This window comes from Poecilia formosa, unplaced genomic scaffold (genome assembly GCF_000485575.1).
Source record: "Poecilia formosa unplaced genomic scaffold, Poecilia_formosa-5.1.2 Scaffold29, whole genome shotgun sequence".
Lineage (NCBI taxonomy): Eukaryota > Metazoa > Chordata > Actinopteri > Cyprinodontiformes > Poeciliidae > Poecilia > Poecilia formosa.
Genome location: NW_006799968.1, coordinates 134,307 through 154,463, shown reverse-complemented (window position 1 = coordinate 154,463; position 20,157 = coordinate 134,307). Strand labels below are relative to the sequence as shown.

The following is a 20,157-nucleotide window of genomic DNA, read 5'->3' as shown; positions in this document are numbered from 1 at the left end:
CGATAAACACAAAGCAGAAAATATTGTCTGTTTTTCTAATAATCCGCAGCCTTCCAGTGGATCCAATTTAAACTCCCTTTTTTCTTGAGTGCATGTTCACCAAATCTGTTTTGGTTTAATGACGACTGTACCTGTAATTATTAGCTGTTGCAAATTATATTTAACTTATTAAATGTAGCCATTTGATAGCCTGAAACAAAAATAACTCCTGCTGTTTTTCTCTTTTTCGTCCCAAAGGTACTTGGCCACCGAGGGTCAGATAACTGGACTGTTCCTCCTTGCTTTCCTCGCCATGTTCACAGTGAGGATTTTCCAGAAGTGTAAAGGCCTCGCCCCAGACAGCAACAGCTCCTTTCTTTTTTATAGCTTCAGTGTTACTCTGCTGCTCGTGTCCCTGTGGGTGGCCTATTTGTGGGACGACCCGGTGCTACGCAACAAATACCCCGGACTGTTTTATGTTCCAGAGCCCTGGTCCTACTACACCTTACACATAAGGGAGAGCCACTGAATCGAACGTTCAAAGTCTAAATATAAGAGCCATCGGTGTTTTTATGATGTGACCGATTATTTCTGAAGCACAGGTGAAACCTATAACCCAGACAGTATTCAGGCAAATCCCCAAAAACCTGCTGAGCACCGGCTTTTTTGTGGTATTTTTAGGATACGAGAAAAACACTTGTGTGGAGAAAATGTTCTTTTTTTTTTTTTTTTTTAAAGATTTTTGCATTTTTAAATGTTTTGAGGATTGTTGTCTATTAAAGTTAAAGAGTATTTACCCACTAAAGAAAAAGGAGTATGTTCCCGTTCCTCGTTAATCTGTGTTGCTCATTATCCCAGTTGGTCTCATCCGGACCTGAAGCCTACCGTATGTTTTAATGTGCTACTGACATTTTTTGATGATGCATACCATCATGAGAACAATACATCGACTCATATTTTCAAGCAAATGTATTCAGATGCTAAATCTTGCACATGTTGAAATGTTGCAGAAAAACAGTCGCATTAACCAGAGTGTGAGACAAACAAAGTCTCACCTCAAAGGATCCTATTATTCTCTTACTAAACCAGTCGATATAAATCTTTCAGCGTCTCAGAGGAAACACGGTTGCTTCTCTGTGGCTTACAAATGTGGAAACAAAAGTGATTCCTGACACATTTAAGGAAAATAATATGCATGCTTTGTATTGTTTTTGCTGCAAAACCTAAAAATAAGAGTCAAAAGAGACTCTTTCCTCCACACCATCTGTTTTAGGTCAAACATTTACAATGCGTTAACACAGAGGGGAGTCGCCGTGCTTGGCGTTTGACTGGGAAGCTGCGTATGTTAACGTGGCGCTCTCATATCCTCCACTGCTCTGTTTGCACTCGATGCACCAGATGTCGGCGGAAGGGATTTAGTAACATTCAGCATCTGGATGTTTCTCAGAGATGATGCACTGCAGAATGCGACATATCTTAGTATTCTTGAAATGAGACAGACCTAACTTGAAAGTAACTTTTCAGCAAGATATAGAAGCATTTTTAAAAGTCAATAAGTCCTTAATATTGATGGAAAAAGTACTTGTTCCATCGGCAGATATTTTCACTTAAAACGTGGGAAAAATGTCTTGTAAGTGAAATAATCTGCCAATGGAGCAAGTTCTTTTTCCATCAATATTAAACACTTAGTGACTTTAAAAAAAGCTTCTATGTCTTTCTGAAAAGATACTGGTAAGTTGGTTTTGTCTTATTTCAGGAATACTAAGATATTTGCCCTAAAAAATATTTGGTGAGACATTGTTTTTTGCAGCAAGCTAATATTATAGCTAAACAACAATAAAAGAAAATGAGGCATTTTTTTTTTTTTTTTTTGCTTTTGGCTTTAAACAAAGCCCCCTTTCCCCTTCATTTTGCAATTTTGGCATATTTCAAGCTTCGGCTAGGAGACGGGAAGTGTTTCTCATCAGTGCATTCTGTCACTAATCCCACTCTGTTGGCCTAGTTTCTCTCCATTCCACCTGCTGCACGGCTGCAGGGGTTTGGAGCCTATAGCAAGCAGCAGGGTGCACAAACCGCTGGGATAATAGTTGGAGACAAACAAGCCTTCAGCTTCTCATCTGGGGCTATGAGTAATTTACCTTGATTTGATTTGAATGGGCCTTAAGCATATAAGCCTTTGTTTTCCCCACATAGTCATCCTTTCATGTTGAAGTATTTGGTGATTCTGTGCTACTGCTGACTTTTTCTTTATGTGGGAGTGGTAAGGAAGGGACCAGTGCGGCATGTTGGATCTGGTATCAGCGTTTCCACAGCAACGCGTATTAAATTGCACTACAGTCCATTGCAGCTGGACTTTAGACAGGTGGAGGCACAGGTGACGCTGGTAACAGAGCACACTCTTCTTCCAGGAAGGAAGCGCAGCAGCTTTAGAAATGGTAAGAGAAAGAAAGAATCTCCCTAAAGGCTTCTTGTATATTTTAACATGAATCAGTCTCGTTTACATGACAACTAACACGAAGCTCTTGTTGCTCTGCAGGCTAAATTCTTCACACCAGCTCAAATTAGCGGTAAGAGCTGTTTGTGTTTTGTTTTCCTTCGCACTTCCTTATACAATCATTTAACCGTTTCTTGATACTTAAGGATCAAATTAAAAAAATCAGCTAAACATCTTTACTCAAATCGGTCTCGACCAGCTTCTTTGCTTTATTTAGGAACACGTAGTAACATTTGTACCGTTTTCTCTTTGCAGAGTTCAAAGAATGCTTCGCCTTGTACGACAAAAAGCAGAAGAGTAAAATCGAGTCAAAAGACCTGATAACAGTTATGCGCTGCCTGGGAACAAGCCCCACGCCTGGTGAAATAGAAAGGCATCTTCTTGTCCACAAAATCGGTACGTACACTGAGAATAAAGATTGAAATGTAATGTTTAACTGTTAACCCTTCAGGTTCTCCACTCAGGACAGTCGCTTTGGTTGGACGTGAAAAACTAACCTTCTCTTAAACGTGATTCGATCGTTCTTATTCACTTTTTGCTTCCTATTACTCACACTTTCTCAGAATATACAAATGTTGTCGTTATCGGTTCTCCAGGGTTTCATTAGTTGTTTTTTTCCATGTAATTTTAAGTCCTGAAACAGACTATTTCAGTAAGTTACTGAAATTAGGCCTTAAGGCTTCCAGCAGCCGGAGCCTAAAGATTTTGCTGAATCTGTGAAAAATAACAGATACCCCAATTTGACAATCAGAAAACAGGATTTTATAACCAACAATGAGAGACAAGCTGGAAGCTTGACATTTCTCAGGCTCTGCTTTGATTCTTTCTTTTTTTCTTTTTTTTTTTATCCGTAACTATATAGCTTTCAGGTAATGTGCTTCTCTTTCAGAAGGTGCTTTTAAGGCGGAGCCTTCGGAGTGTCTTGGTTCATTTTTCTCATTCTATTGACACATTTAAAAAGACCTGTGCAAATCCTGAGATATTGATCAAAACCACATGAAACAGATGCAAGAACGTTTGGCTCCTAGGAGCTACAGGGGGTTTAAAAATATGCCGAAATAAGAAGAATGTACAGACACACACACGCACGTCGCTTTGTAACACTCATGTTTTGACTGCATGTGGTGAATGAACATAATGTCTGTTTAGGAAAGACAGGCGAGGTAGACTTCTCTACCTTCCTGATCATGATGCACAGGCAGATGCAGCAGGAAGACCCAAAGAATGAAATCCTGGAGGCCTTTAGGATGACGGACAAGCAGAAGAAAGGACAGATCCAGGCAGCCGAGCTGCGGGCCAAGCTTGACCACCTTAGGAGAGAAACTCACAAACAAAGAAGGTAAATTGTTCTAGCAAACTGACTCATGTTGAGTTAATTTGACCAAAATCCTTTGATTGGCAACAATAACATGCTGATTTCACATGTCACTGTAGTACTCTAGCTGCGTGTTGCAATAAAACTGACTACGTTTAAGGTAATTTAACAATATTGTTTTAAGTGGTTGGTATTTTTTGGACATTTTGTTCAGCTAAGAGTGAAAAGCGCAGATCTTTTTAAAACTGTTGTATCCTGCCAGAGATGCCAGAGTCAAAGGACTGATAAAATGGTGTGTGCTCTTACATTTTCTTACATGACTTTAGATAAGACAAAAAAAATATCAGTAGTAAAAGTATTAACTTTTGTCCAGACTCCTGCTCTTATCTAAATTGACAATTCACCAAATTTCTGGATACATTTATTGTATCTTCATCATGTTTTGTAATGATATATAAAAATAAAAGCAATCAGAATCAGTTTGCCTTTTGACTTCAGCTCTGTGACTCCCTGACAACTCACAAGCTGTTCGCCTCCATTAAAGTATGGAAATGTTCTTTCCCCATCTGCCCAAACAACCTCAGTGTCTAAAAAAGGAGTTTTTTCTATCAACAAATTATTATTTTTTTTAACTGCAGTTCCATCACAATTTGAGGGGCTGCGCTCATCATGCCATCTTGGCGTTTCCTGATGGATACGCCATCTGTACAGAAGGCACCAACAAAAGTACTTTTATCATATTATAACAGCAAGAAAAATAACTAAAACTGAAAATGCTGATTTTACACGTTGGTTCTTGTCGATCATGTTGAATCTTGACTCGGTGCTGCAACGCAGGTCGCGTCTGCAGGAGGTTAGAAAAAGAACAGTTTATTGTAGCAGTTATATTGAGAAATGTTCAACACCCATATATTTCTGCAGACCCTCAGAGGGTACGAGAAATCGGTGGTGCTTAAATAAAAAAAGCACGTTTTGTACATTTTTTGTTTTTTCTATATTGTCTTTAACACTAAGAAGTTTTTGGTGTGAACTTTTACACCTGAATTTCCCCACATTTGACGAAATACAAAGACATTTATTTATTGTCCTTTATTGTCCTTTGCAGGAGAGTAAAGGATGTTTTTATTCCGTTCTACCTTAGTTGGTATGGACATGGATGTGTTTATTGTCATTGCTAAAAAAAATTAACGACAATTTCATTTTTTTTTAAATGAAAAGGTTTCAATTCAAACCTTTTCATCAGTTCATTTCGTTGGAAGACCGGTCCTTCCTTACATTTTATTAGGAGCCTTTCTCAAGTCTTTCTTATTTCCTTCTTTAAACATCTGCAGGCTCTGATTCCATGCATCTTCTTCTTTATTACAGAGCATCGGTGCGTTGAGGGAAATTGAAAGTTCCACTAAATAAATTCCTAATCGGATTCACCCAGTTTAAATATTCCTGGGATCTTGTAAAATGTGCCTATGTGTTCCTTTGCTGACTATTAGACAAGATAATGTTGAGCAATTTTCACACAACATAAAACAGCTTAGAGTTGCGCTCATTAAAGCCAAACCCGTCCTTTGAGCAGCTCTCCAGATCACATTAAAAGGACATTTGCAGGATGCCACTTTGTCAGCTTTCATTACCACAAATCCAGCTGGTTAAAAGCAAAAAGGTTCTTTATTTTTGTTACTTTGCCTTTAGTACTAATTAAAGAAGTCAGTTCAGTTTGTTTCCATAACAGTTATTAAAAAAAAAAAAAACAACTATTCATACCCTAAGTAACATTATTCTTGTACTTAAAATAAAAATGTGTAATGCATTCCCCAAACTGCCAAGCCGTTATTTAAATATTTCCCTAAATCTTTTTTACAGACACAGTAGAATATTTCTTGTGTCGTTTCTGATGGCAACAACTATGAATCCCAAGCTGCGAGGTTTGATGGGACGACACACACAGAGGGGATGGTAACGTCTGGGTAAATCTCCAGAGGTGTTTGGAGCCTTTCAAAGCCCTCTTATTCAAACAGTTGCAGGCTTCATGTAACTCTAAGCACTGTCACTGGGTGGGTGTCACTGGGTGGGTGCCATGCACATTAAGCAGCTCATAGTTAAAAAGCCTGACTCAGTCTCAGCGGGAAAACAACCATCAAGTTAGTGGATCTCTGAACTGCTGAATATTAATGCCCCCTACACTAAAAGAGCAGACAACAGAGCTTTGGACTTTGACAAAAAAAAAAAAAAAAAAAGAAATGACAGAGACGGAACCGGGTTCCTGTACTGCTATAATGCAGCTATTTAAGGATTCTGGACATATTTGCAGAGGTTGCAAGGCTTTATAAAAAGCCAGATTAGAAAGACTTGTGTCTTTTTTTTTTTCTTTTTTTTTTTGCGTCTGTGTGTGTGTGGCATGCTTAATCACTCCTTGGTCTCTTTTGATCATCCTGGTGCAGATTATCTCCTGGAACATTATACATGCAAAAATAACATTCATTCATCTTGTGTAATATTCAGATTAAACACTTTACACAAATTACCTAAAATTGTACAATTTAATCCCAGTTTCTAAGGGACAGAGCACAGTGAGCTACTAGTCAGATTCATGTCTGGCACACAGCAGTAAATCTAATACTTATCCTGCTGCTTTATTCAAAAAATTTGGGCACAGAGCACGTAAAAGGCAGTGGGTTCATTTTTGTTAAAAAAAAAAAAAAAACATCATGAGAATTGCTACATTGCTGCGTCCCTATTAGTTAATTTCTGCAAAAGCAATTATTTTATGAGACTTGAAGTCTATACGAGCAGAACTAGAGAAATAATTGAGAATTTTAGAAAATACATTCCTATTTTTTTTTTCTGTCTGTTTTAACATGGATTCAAACTTCAACTTTGCTGGTAACACAACGAACCGTAAAATACAAACAAACAAAAACCTAAAAAGCCTTAAATGACTGAAATACTTGGCGTAGCTTTGAAAGCCTTCTTGGTCTAAAATCATATTTAAATCTGTTGTTTCTTTTCTCTTTTCTTCCTTCAGTGGACGACCTCTTCAAAGAAGCAAACGTCAAGTCAAACGGTGTCATTAACTATGAAGCGTTTACTCAAATGGTGACACTGCCACCAGTCGATTATTGATGATTTCAGGTAAACAAAAAAAGTCAATCATCAAATGAAAGTGGTTTAAATTGAACTGGAGACACAACAATCTTGATTTTTTTTCAACTTTGTGGAAATCCTAACTCTTCAGTGCTTCAGACGGAGGCCCTTGATCAAATCAAAAGATATTATTTACCTTAACACTTGAGTACTTTCTTCATGAATCAGCACTGCATGCTGTAGAATACTTCATAATATTATTGTGCTAATCTAAATTGACATGCTTACATTTTGTTTTGAAATCTGTATTCTAACAAACTATCTTTTAATGTTCCTCTGGGGTTGGACATTTGTAAACTTACCATTAAATTTATAATTTGAAAATAACAAAATTTTTCTTGATATGCTTTCAACACATTTGTGTTCATGACTTGTATTTATTTAGCTAAACTCAGTCTGTGTAGAAAAAAATATGTAATAAAACAATATTAATACATCAAGACTCATTTGTAGATTCACTCAACAGTATAGATTTGGAGAAAAAAATGATCTGCTTTTATTTTAAAATTGATCAAAATCAGAGTTTGATATTTGGAGTTACATCAAACTACTCTTGTATGTGTTGATCTTCTTGTTACTTGTATTTAGTGCCAGTGTTCACTAATAAATGCACTTTTTGGTGGTATTAATGTTTTTCTTCATAAATAGATTTCTAATGCACCTATGTGAAATAAATACAAATGAAAATAGGAATAGTTTCCACTCATCTTTTCTTTGATTACATGAAGTCCCCCACTGGCATAAGCCAAACATCAGACGATGTTCCCACCTCTGCACTTTCCTGTTAGTGATTTTCTTCTGGTGGTGAGCCGTCCACTTTTCTCACTCTTGGTCCAAGTAGACCAAAATGTTGTCCACTTTGAACTGCCTTGTTGCTGAAAATGTGCTATATAAGTAAAATTACCTTGCGTTGTCCGCTTGTTCTCCTGGAACCTCAAAAGCTTTGGCAAGATTTCTCCTCATCGGTGGAGTTCTGGGTTGTTTGTAGGGAGTTCACATCAGCTGAGGACACAACTCTCAGTTTTATTGAGAGAGATCTTCATAAATCTCCCTGCAGGTGGTTCTTTGAATTCTTCTGATTGTTGTTTTGACTCCAGTCATGACCAGCTTATGGCATCGTGTCTGCTTCAAATACCATTAGAAAGTTGCACAAAAATGTTGAGAGAGCACTTTGAAGTTATCCACTATGGGAAATGGTGAGCCATTATCTATATAGCTTCCACATTAAAACCCAGCAGTTTTTAGTAGGTGATGTCATTTAAGAGCCTCTATAATCCTCTTTAATATCTCACAAACTGCAGAGAAAACAAATAATGAACAGAAAAATATTTTACAGCATCAGCAGAAACGTCGCCTTTCCCCTGTGTCACAAGATAAACTGCAAACACCAGCTTGCCTTAGTGCTGCTTAGAGGCTTCATAAGAGAAGATTATTACCCTAACCCTATCGCTTTAGAGGTTTGTTAATGTTAAAACTCTCTTTTACCTTAGTATAAAAACAATCTATAGGAAAGAATCATTCAGCACCTCTTAATTAGGAGATTGTTTTAGCTTTGGAGTCAGCTTTTTCCATATTGTTAACACTTTTGTAAATAAAAGCTAAGCTTCTTGTCCTTTTCTTTTTAAATCAGCTTTGTTGCACAGTATGAAAGACGTTGAAAATAAGCCCTTAGGTTTACCACACACACGCATGTTTTGTTGCTAGTCAGCAGACAGAAAAGTGAAGTGTGGATCGATGCTGAGATACGTTGCTATTTATCAATAATCAGGTTTTCAAAATGTGTCTGAAATTATGCCTGAAGAATTAATTCTCCACCATGTGAAAAATGTTTCCATATATCAACTAATGAAGCAAAGGGGACCAAGTGAATTCTTGTTAAAACTTATTCAATCAATCAGATTACTTGCACATAATCAAGTGTACTTAATACACTTGACTTAATTGGTTGAAGATGATGGCGAGGTGGACGATGGGGTGGAACAGGTGTCACAGAAAAAAGTTCATACAAATCAAAAGCAACTATATTAATAAGAACCAAAATGAGGGGAACAAACAAAGCCCGGAGTAAAATTTTACTATTTGCAACTCGGCTTTGTGAATTAAATGCAGAGGATGCACTAATTAATGAACCAGCTCTTAAAATATATTTCACCCCAAAACATAGAAAACACCACAACACCAGGAGTCAGATGAGAGGGAGACGATAAACGGGAGGATGGATGATCTCCCGTTTATTTCATAACAAGTTAATAACGTGAAACGCAACTTAAACATGATTAAAACAATAGACTGACACTAATTCTGCCCTGCTGAATTTGAAATGAACTAAACTGATTAAAGGATAAATGTTTATCAAACATTTCACTGCTGCCTGAAGTTTAAAGGGACTCATTGGTAACTTGAGAGAGATTTGGTAAAGAAAACAAAGGAACATTAAAACAAAGTGAGTCGCAGCACCAAGGATGGAACAGGAAAAGGTTTTGACCTTCTGAGGGTCACGATGAGGCGGCGTCGCCTTGTCCAAGGCATTCTTGGGGAACGTGTAATTCCAAGTCACTTTTTGCATAATTTGGAAAAAAAAATCTAGGTCAAAGTTTATTCCTTTGGCACTAACCGGTACTGGACGCACTAACAGAAACTTCTGCATCTTTCTGAACCCAACTCTCCTGAAGTTTCAGGAGGAGGCTTTCTCTCTGCCAATGAGAAAAAAGGAGGCAAAGAGGAGATTCTCTCTTGAAGATAACATGTTTGCATTTTTTCCCCCTTTGCTTTAAAAAAAAAAAAATAGCATTAAAATATTTATTGAACTCTTATGCAGGGTGTAAATACGCTCCATGGGTTTGAGTACAGTTGACTGATAAGAGCACGTAGAGGGTAAAATCACATTTTCTCCATAATTCGTATTCTCCACGGCACCGCTTCACCTGAGGCGTCAGAAATGGAAAAAAAAAAAAAAAACAACTCGCAACACAGGACGGTTTTATAAAAGGAGACGTTTCGTTTGTTTATTTTACAAGGCCTGTTGAACATGAAAAAAGGAGCACTGCTTTCACTGAAAATGATTTTCCTTTCAGAGGAAACGTTCATCCGTTTAGAGAAACCATCAGCCACGTGAAGGCGGAGGTACAGAGATGTCCTTCGGACGTTGTTTGAACTTTCTGTGTTAAAGACGAAGAAGTGCAGAAACATTCGAAGGTACCGCTGCAGCTTCGACGGGATCAAACAAACACTTTTAAAGCGGAAACCACAGCGTGTACATATATGGAGTAATACACACGTTTACCCATTAACTGCTCTTACATAACATGATAAAATGTAGTGTCTTTTTGTTTGTTTTTTTGTTGAGACGTTTGACAATCATTTAAAAACAAGCAGTACTCTAGCACACTGCATTTACTTCAAACTGAGAGCTTAACCAGGATTAGAAACACCAAATGGTTCACTACTCAAGTTGAGACGGCACTGGGCCCGCCAATACCTGAAACTGGCACCAGAACAAGTGGAGCCTGTGCAGCTCCTAGCACCAAATATACCTGTAGCTTCGATTTTCTTAAACATTTACTCTGACAGTAAAAAAAAAACACAAACCTGTGTGGTAAAACCAAAGGGAAACAACTATAACCTCTTAGACTATTTCATGTAGCCTTTTTTTTTTTTACAAGCTGCTGCAGACATTTAACAAGCTGAAGCGTTGATAAAGCCCACCTCTAGTCTGAGACTGCTCTGTTACATCTTTACAACCAACTGCTGTTCAACCAAACTGAGAAAAACATAACAGAGACAGCAGTGTCAGGAACACGCAGCATGAAAAGGGCTCTGAAAAAAACCAGAGCGTGATATAAAAATAAAGAATTGGGGCGTTTTGAACGTGGGCATTAGCTTCTGCTTCAAAGGCTGCATATATATATATATATATATAAAAAAAACAAACACTGGACAAAACCACTGAGCTTCAGAGATGAAGCCAGAGCAGATGTTCCTTTGAGTGTGAGCTACCTGATTACCTCCGAGTGCCGGCTCCAGCGTTTCTCTGGCTTCTTTAGAGGTTATCTGCACCGACGCTGGGAGCTTTGGACTAGAGCTGGAGCTAAAGCAGATTTTTTCCCCCTAAGGCTGCTGTTGGAAAACAGGAACTTTAAAGCTAAATCAGTTCATCACTCTGAGCATCTTTTCAAGACGAGTTACTCTCTTACTTTGTGGCATTCTGAGTTTCTGCAGATGGTAGCACAGGCAGACGCTTTATTCACACAAACTCACACGTCTTACCAATGCAAACGAATGTTCGTATCTCATCAAAAATGTCTGCTTTTTCTTGAAAAATTAAATGTTTGTGAAAGCTCTTAAATGCTGCTATAACATGAGTTACAAAGAGTCTTTGAAACACCAGTGCTGCAAAACAGTCCTGAATTCAGCGAAGAACCGCGACCATGCAGCTGTAAGTGGTGAGCAGACCAAGTTTCACAATGAGGCCTGGGATCATAAAACAAAACAAAAAAAGATTGGAAACGATGAGCTCATAATGTAACCTCTCATGTTCCAGCTTTGTGCCATTATTGTTCTGTCCTAATTTATGCAGATTACTGAGCCGACTGTGCCAACTGACGGCACAAAGTGCATATCAAAAACGGATGTATAAACTCTGCTTCTCTTAACCACGTTATATATTCTGCTGTCATGGTGTTGATGGTGGGATTGCTACACCTCCTACAGATTCCTGCTCATTAACAGAAAATAAAACATGCACTTGATCTTAGTTTTTTAGATTTCAGCACTGGACACATTTTGATTGGTTACTCGGTGCCAAAATGCAGTCGTTTGGTGGCGTTTGTAATTTTTTTTTTCTAGATTTTTTGACCGCATTGAATCTGCGTGCTGCTGGTACTTCTGAAATAAATCTCTGACAAAAATGTGTGTAATAAAATCTTGTAAATTATAAGCAGATAGTTTGGAGCTGGTTTCACTTTCCTGCTAAGATCAATGGTACCCTTAAGAAAAAAAATCAAAATGGTGACCAGATGAAGAGCTCTTCAGGATGATGGCTCAGAGGTGTGCTCTTAAAGGTCTGAAAATGTTTATATTTGCTTTTTGAAAAGATTCAAACACAGTATGCCAATATAAATCCTGAAGACCAGTGTGTCTGTCAGAGTTGATCCAACTTGAAAACTGCCTGAATTGATCCTGAGCCTTGAGCCAACCACAGGAGTTAAAAATTCATTTAGATCAAAAAGGAGAATTTACTTTTAAGGCAGCTCTGATAATGAATAGACAAAAACAACAGCATACAAATAGTGATCCAGCTGAACTCTTAGTTGAATGCTCCTGAGATACTAAATAAACGAGGACTGAGGTCGCTTTCAGCTTCTGTTCAGTATGACTTTAGCCAACAGGCGGAGAATAAAGGTCTGAAAAACTTCCACTGCAGCTTCACTTATCAGCCCCAACGGCTATATTTGTCCTTTGAATGCAGCCAGGAAATTATATTTTCAATGGTCCTCGCTGATGCTTTGGTGGAGGTTCTGTTAATTAACAAGCCACATAAAACTCAATGTGTCAGGGCAAACTGCTCAGCCTCTGTTGAAGCTTTCCAAAGGCGTCAGATTTTCACATGAAGCCGTTTGGAGGTTCTGTCATGTTCTGGTGACGCCGGGTCGTTCGAAGGCAGAAACGTAAAGATAAAATGAGTTACAGCCATTTTACTGAGAGCTTAAAATGTTTGGTTCTGAATGAGAGCAAACATGGAAATACAAGTGTCTTTAACTGTGGTAAAAAAATAAAAAAAAACCTCTTCATTAGTGGATATCAACTGGTTAATCAACATATGACGACGATAAGCCCAGAATATTTGTTTTTTATCCAGACTATAAACATCTGGTGATTTTTTTCCCACTGTCGGCTCCAAACCAGGTCTGCTGAAGATAAGAAGCACCGACTCGCACCGCCAGCGTTTCTAGCAAACTCTCGCTCAATGATTGAGGAACGTAAGTTGTAAAAGTTGTAAAAGTAAAAAACGTGATTTTAGCCAATAAAACCTATAACCAATGATTCTGACACAACAGCTGTGCTTTGTAGCTACAAACTTACTACAAACTTTTAAAATCGGCTCTAGTTACAACTTTCAATAAAGGAATCTCGGTAGGTTTTGTTCTGTCGGGTGCAGTCGCAATTAAAACCTGGTTTTCTGGACATAAACCTCGTGACCATTTCGCTGTGTTTAACTGTAAAACTGAATTCTAGTCGCTGCTAACCTGAAAAAGCTTGTAGACTTTCTCAAACGCAGCCTTAGAAAGCAGGAAAAATCCCTGGTTTCTGCAAACGGTTCTGGAGGTGGAAGCCTTTTGAGTGTTGAACTTTGACTGTAATTCATTTCATGTCTAGAAAGAATTTGTTGATCTAATTAAAAACTTCAGTCTGACACATGAACACATTGTGAATTCAGGGGTTCACATGTCAAGATAATTACGCCAATTTTTGATCCGACTCGCCAATCTTAAGGATATTCCAAATATTATGATGGTTCTGAAGATAATCCTCTGATTTATCACTGCCTTGTTAATAATCCTCCATCTTGGACTAATAAGGCAATCCAAGATGGAGGATAATTCAAAATACAGAAAACCAAACCTCTGCCACCAGACGTCCATAGAAATTGCCATGGATGTCTGTCATGTTTTTATGAACATGTCCACAAAACACCGTTAATTATTCCTTGTCAGCCATGTTTGTTTACGCTGAACTCTCGAGAGGTTTTGAGAGATTTCATGAGTAAAATTTCCTCATCGTCTTTGCCGTGTGGCTGAAGGCCAGACGCTGTTTAACCAAACCTGATACAGCTGTGATTTTTCAATGTCCTTTGGGGACTCTCAGGTTTTGAAAACTGAGAGTCGTGAATTTTAACTTGTTGCCGTGTGAACCAGGCTTTACACTTAAGCTTAACCTGGCAGGACATGCTTCATGCAGGTAATAACACAGTTTCTCTCAGGTGCCTTGTGTCCGCACTTTAAATCATACAGCAAAACATTTGAAAACGTTTTTCACAAATGGGTAGCAATCTTTGGAAAGCTTCAGAAAGCCCTCAGACTTTTGACCCGACCCATGATGTTGAAAGGCTCCCTTTTTCGAGCAGGTACAGTTTGAGACCCATAATGCAAAAGAAGATTAGTGCATAACAGAAATGCTAAAAGCACAGGACTCAATGAAATGACACATGATCAGCTATGCACCACAGGTTTTGCTTCCCAACACATGTAGCACATATTAAAAGCCACTGAGCTGCATGTTTTAAGACTCTGCTGCAGTCATCAAAATAAAAAACACGCACTACAACAGAAAAGATTAGTGGTTTGTCTAAGTGTGTTAATGCATTGTAACTGGGTCGAACGAAAGCATCTCGTCTTCTGTAAAACACTCCAACCTGCTAAACAGACGTCGTCAAAACGCGGGACGCACAAAGTACAAACAAATATTTCAGCTTTTGGTTTGTTGCAATTCTGTCCTTCGCATCAGCTCCAGGTGAACTCTGTCGTGTGTCAGTGACTTGATTGTTAATCGTTAGCAGAAGTCCCGGTGGTTGGCTCCCTGTAGAGGCCTGTGGTTTATTACCCTGTGGTTGAAGAGACGCCGGGAGAGCGGGACCTTAGTGGAGAGGCACGCCGCTGACGCTGGGGTCCTGACTGCACGTCTTGCAGCAGCTTGCCTGCATGCTTGGCTGGTGGCAGCGGCTGAGCGAGCGCAGAGTGTGACAGATGCGAGATGCCAGACGGTCGCGAAGGCAAACCGCTCCTGTGTGGATGACAGAGAGACGCACACGCTCATGAAAACGTCAGAGGTCACCGAGAGCAGAGGCTGCATGGTTTCTGGGGCAGGTTACCAGCAGAAAAACCGAGCTGGTCAGAGGGATTTTCCAGGATCCTGAGACACACGGGGCTTAGTCCAAAACCCAGAATTAGCTCAATTTTCAAAACGACACCAGCATTATGTTTATCTTATTAAAGTAGCTAAAAAATGCAGAGCTAATTTTCTGCCCAGGTTAGTTTTTTTTGTTTTTTAATGAATGCAAATTAATGTGGCTGTAATGTGAAATAATCTTTGTGCAAATGATCAAACCCTTGCTATAACTCAGCTAAGTCTAAAAGAACAATCCCCCTGACTGAAAGTAACATGAGCCCCACTGAGTCAGCCAGACAGAGTTAGGACAGGAATCTGTGGAGGACACTCAAGATCAGGATGACGACAAGAAGGACATCCAGCATCAAAAACTTAAAAAAAAACAAAAGTAAAAATACCAGTAGAAATATGCAAAACGTTGCTCTGTTAAAGTAGCTCAACTAGTGAGACAATCAACTGATGCATGTTGCTTTTCCCAGATTTTATATCAGCATGTTTTTACTTGATTTCCACGTTTGGATGGATTTGTTGGATTTCATTTGTGCAGATTTTGTGAACTGGATGCCTCTCGTGTGGTTGGACCGAGTTAAATATTGAACACCATTTGGCAACATTTATTTGCTTTGTAACTTTTGGTGGGAAGCCAACTGCTTTGATGGACGAAAGAAAAGGAGAGAGAGAAAAAAAAAAGATCGGATATCTGCCACAGTTGGACGAGAGTGAAATTCAATTATCTTTCATGACTGATCTACTTGTGGGAAAATTAAGCTGCAATATTTGAGAAAGTGAACTCAGAGAGAACCGACTCGCCTTTAATGCTTATATTTGGGAAAGGGCTTGCGGGCTGCTGGGCATTTTGAAACCACCGTTGAAAGACACCCAGAAATACGAGGAAAGCTCTGTGACAATGGGCTTAAAGGTTTCCTGTATTCCTGCAAACCGGTGTGAAGGACCAGGTTTGGGCGCTTGATGCAGCTGAAAGCAACATCAAAAGCAAACGGATGAAAAGTATATTTAACATGTAATTTGGTCATTCAGCTGGAAGTCAGACTGTCTGCACTTCTAGAAGAGAGTTCACATTATGAAACTTTAAACTTTTCAGGTCTGGAATCAGAGGAGTGACGAAACAGATCAGTGTGTGCAAAAGATGAACAAAATGTAAAAAGAAAAATGTGAGAAAAATCAAAGATTACATTCGTCCTTTGTAAGAAAAAAAAACAAAAAAAAAACAAGCACTCAATTTTATGAACATTCCTCTGTGACCTATATTAATATCAATATTTTTTGGCGTGGAAATCCACCCTGACCACCAGCAACATGTCAGAGAGATCCTGCCTCACTTCTTTACTTCACTTTTCATTATCAAACAATAAGCAAAAAGAAAATTAAACTGTTGCTAACAGCTGATGTGTGTTATTTATTTCCTTTTTGTTTTGGGTGACATAAATAGTCCAGAAAGCGACAGTGAAAGTGCAGCACAGTGAAAAGACGATACTGAAGAAGGCATCTCAATGTTTGAAAAACAGTATTTACCCAAAGGAAACTGCACATTAAATACTTCGTTAGTTTTGTAGCCGTGATAAAAACATTTTTACAAAAACAAAAATTTCTCCCTCCAGCTGCAGACAGACTGGACTCGCTTCAATTGAAGTGCTTTATGAAGGTGACCGAAGTCTTGGTCAGATGTAAAAAGCAATTTGGAGGTGTGAAACCTTTTAAAACCTTTTTTTTTTTTGTGCACATGATTCTGATTCTGAAACAAAACATGAAGACAAATTTGCTTCTTAAAAACCCTCCAAGCAGCACGCATAATCTCTATGCAATGACTCAGTCTACATTTCAACAAGGCATTCTGCAGCAAAGCTGTTTCTCAGGAAAGCATGGCATCAGTTTTTAACTTGGAGGTTATTACCGTCTGTCAGTTTGACTCAGACTAATTAAGCTGCTCTCTTTCACAGCTACGTACCTCCAACATGGTAAAACTTAAATCGTAACATTTCTGTGGCAGTGCAGAAGATCTATTAGTATATATATGTTTTTCTCCTTCTGCATTAAATCAATATTGGCACAGTTGGACTTCCACAAGGGGAAATGTCTATTTTTGTCACTGTAATAGATTTCAGACTTTCGCTGTTTTCTGTAAGCATAAATAAAAGCAACAAACACCAGAAACCAAAAACCGCCGAGCCACAAATGACACTTTTTAAGATGTATGAAATGTTCTTCATCTTGTTCATTCAAATCTTCATCCAATTCCCTTTATTGAACGTGATTCATGGGGAAGAAAAAAAAACTGTATTAAAAAAATACAATATTGTTTTTTAAAACAAGACATAAGAAACAAAAATAAGTTAGGAACATCCAGCAAAAGATTCAAAGAAATTCATTGTCTGTTTCCATTCAAAAACTTGAATCATTTTCACTATTTCGGAGCTCAATCTGTCCTTGTAATTAGCGCTTTGTGTTGTAGGAGTAAAGTTTGTTTTACCATCTGATGCTCATCTTCCCTTGAGCACAATAAAAACACAGACAAAAGCCCACACTTTCCTGCTGCAATCCGGTGATTAGTAACACGCCTGCGACAGAAAAGGACTTTAACAGACAGCATTTCAACTTGACAACAGACATCCATAAATCTCTGAGTGTCAAAAGTTTAGCCTTTAAGTGAGCACTCTTTTAATCAGGGTAAATATTTAATCGTCTATGTGCGGATCAACAGCAGCATCAAATCATCATCATCATCATCAACACAAAAGATTGAAATGTTTTCATTTGTGAACCTGCGGCTCCAGAGCTGCGGGAGACGGCAGACAGCAGGTGGCTAATGTCTGAACCATCTGTTTGAAGGGGGACGAAAAGTAAAGAAAAACAGAAGAAATCATCTATTTCAATAACTGTACGCACATGATGAGGAAGCAAACCAATAATTGTGATGAAGGAAAGTAAAAAAAAAAAACGTTTTGCCCAGAAAAGAAGACCGTCAATGTTTATGTTTTTAAAATGAAATGGTTTTAAAATGAATTCATCTTTCAGTCCTCATAAATATGACCTTTAATTTAAGGATATTGATCTAGGAAGGCAAAAAAAAAAAAAAAAAAAAAAAAAAACTAATCCCCAATTAGTAAAATATGCAAGGACTGGATTTTATTATTTGCTCTTTTATTTTATTTAAAGCTTGATCAAAGTGTGATTTAGCTTTTACTAACAAAACTGAGTCCCTTAGGCTTAAATAAGATGTTATAGAAAGCTTCTTTTCAGGGATTGTTCAGGTCAAACAAATTATTTTAGAGAGCTTTACATTCGGAAGAAAAATGAGCTTTATCAAATAAAACCTTTACAGGACAGGATGTAAAAAAAAAAACAAACAAAAAAAAACTTCAAGGTTTACTGTCACCTTTGAAAGGCAATGTCTATTTATATTATTTTCCACATATGTAACACTCAGAAAAATGAGTTGGATCTAAGAAAAAAATCCAACTCTGTTGCCTGAATCCAGGTTTAAATCCATGACTGGAAGTCTGAACCTGTTTGCTTAAAAACCTCCCAAACTTGCAACTTGCAATAACTATTTCTGGTACCTTGTGGGTGCATGAGAGTTGGTCCTTGAGCACAAAAAACTTGTCAGGCTGACGGTGGCCTTGTTGTTGGGAAACTTTTCCTTATTTAGAGCAGCTACAGATGCAGAGGTCAGCACAGAGTCCCTGGAAAAGTGCAAATGTCAGGGTTTACTTGCCAAGACCCGCTAAGTGAATAGGAAAAAAACTAAAAATAGTAAAAAAAAAAATAAAATAAAAAAAATAAAAAAATATAAAAATCCTGAATTGGATCAAAAACAATGAAAAAAAAAAAAAAAGATTTATAAACTTGAATGTGAGCCTAAGACTGCAGCTGAGCCTGACACAGTAAAACAGATTGTTGAATAAACTCCTTTAGGAATATGAGTAATATGAAAATAAAGCTAAGCTAAAAAGGTGAAAACCTGATTACCATAACAAATCATATAATACAACAGAACCTCAAAGTCTCTCTGTTAGCAATAAAACGTGACAAAAGCCATTCCACATATAGCATATCAACATTAATCAGTTTGTTATTGGTTGTAATAGAAATTCACCCATTAGTCGTTTTTAATGTTCCTTTAACTGAGAACAAATAATAGTAAATAATCTTCAGCCTGGATCTCCACTAAAATGGACACATGCTCAGACAGGGCTGCTTATGATAAATACAAAATATGAGTATATTTATTTAATAAGAATCGAAATACAAGTGTTTATGAAATGAAGAAGTGGGAACCAGTTAAAACTAGTTAAACGGAGAAGAAAGTCAAGTCCACCGTGCAAACTGCTGGTGTTAAATAAACGTCTATGCACTTTGGAAAACCTGCTCCCAAAATAGCTCTTGCCGTCTGCGCTTATTTAAATGAGTAATTATTGATGCACTTAGTGGAAAGTATGTCAATTAAAAAAAAAAAATGGCACCAGAACCCTTATTGACAGCTATCACACTGGAAATGGGCAGAGAGAGAAAGATGAGTGCATTAAGCAAAGGTCGTATTTTTACATCAGTAACAAACAACCAGGTTTTTTTTTGCTTTAGATTCATTTATATAACATTTCGCAGGATCTATACTAACAGTGTACATTAACCAAAAGCTGGAAATGGTATTATATATATATATACCATTTCCAGCTCCCCTCAAACATACAGTGATATAAAACCATGCGTACACGCACCAGAAAGCAATTTTCCTTTAAAATTTTCAGCATCACCGCAATTTTTGCGCACAAGGCTGTGCCTCATGTTCTGCCCCTCCACGCCCAAATTCAACCACGACTGCTCAATGCAAACTACTTCATGAACGTCGAGGTTTACTTAAGCGAGCCAGCTGACTGGTGTCATTTCCCGGAGAACAGTTGCAAGTGCAGAGAAGGATTTCAGAAATCGTCGTGAGTGGGGAGGAGAGGCAAGCCGTGACAAATAAAAAAGGAACACACCGCCACCGGCGATTCAGGAGGCCAATGGCGCACTCCACAGTTTACCACGGAGTCGGGGTTACTGGAGCCTTTGGCTGAAATGCTGCAATGTAGCTCTAAATGTGAGGATATGCAACTTTTCACCCGAGGACACAGACGCCTCACCAGGAACGTCCTGAGAACTAATTCAAAATGTCTTCCTACCGCAAAACAACAACAACAAATCCAATTTGCAACATAGTTTATTTTCAATCCATAAAACATGTTAAGGAAAATGTCAGTGGGTGGGAGTGGATAAAAGTCAGCCTGAGAGGAGACGAACACGGCCTTCGAGAACAGCCGAGGACAAATTACCCTAATCTCCCGGTTGT

The 20,157-nt window shown here is 38.2% G+C and overlaps 2 protein-coding genes across 3 annotated transcripts in view; one reads left to right on the top strand and one right to left on the bottom strand.

The window, feature by feature from the left end:
* Positions 1 to 1,623: 1,623 nt before the first annotated feature.
* calml4a (calmodulin-like 4a) lies at positions 1,624 to 7,549 on the top strand. The gene is given in 6 exon segments (XM_007548976.2): positions 1,624 to 2,414; positions 2,516 to 2,546; positions 2,729 to 2,869; positions 3,623 to 3,774; positions 3,776 to 3,812; positions 6,808 to 7,549. Coding segments are annotated over 6 exon segments (462 nt in total). The 5' UTR covers positions 1,624 to 2,411; the 3' UTR covers positions 6,906 to 7,549.
* A 2,354-nt stretch (positions 7,550 to 9,903) lies between these two features.
* adamts7 (a disintegrin-like and metallopeptidase (reprolysin type) with thrombospondin type 1 motif, 7) overlaps positions 9,904 to 20,157 on the bottom strand; it is a 113,724-nt gene continuing 103,470 nt past the window's right edge. For both annotated transcript variants that reach the window (XM_016670026.1, XM_007548975.2), the window contains exon 22: positions 9,904 to 14,705. In XM_016670026.1, the coding sequence (XP_016525512.1) occupies positions 14,522 to 14,705 (184 nt within the window). In that variant the 3' untranslated portion in view covers positions 9,904 to 14,521. The remainder of the gene's footprint in view (positions 14,706 to 20,157) is intronic.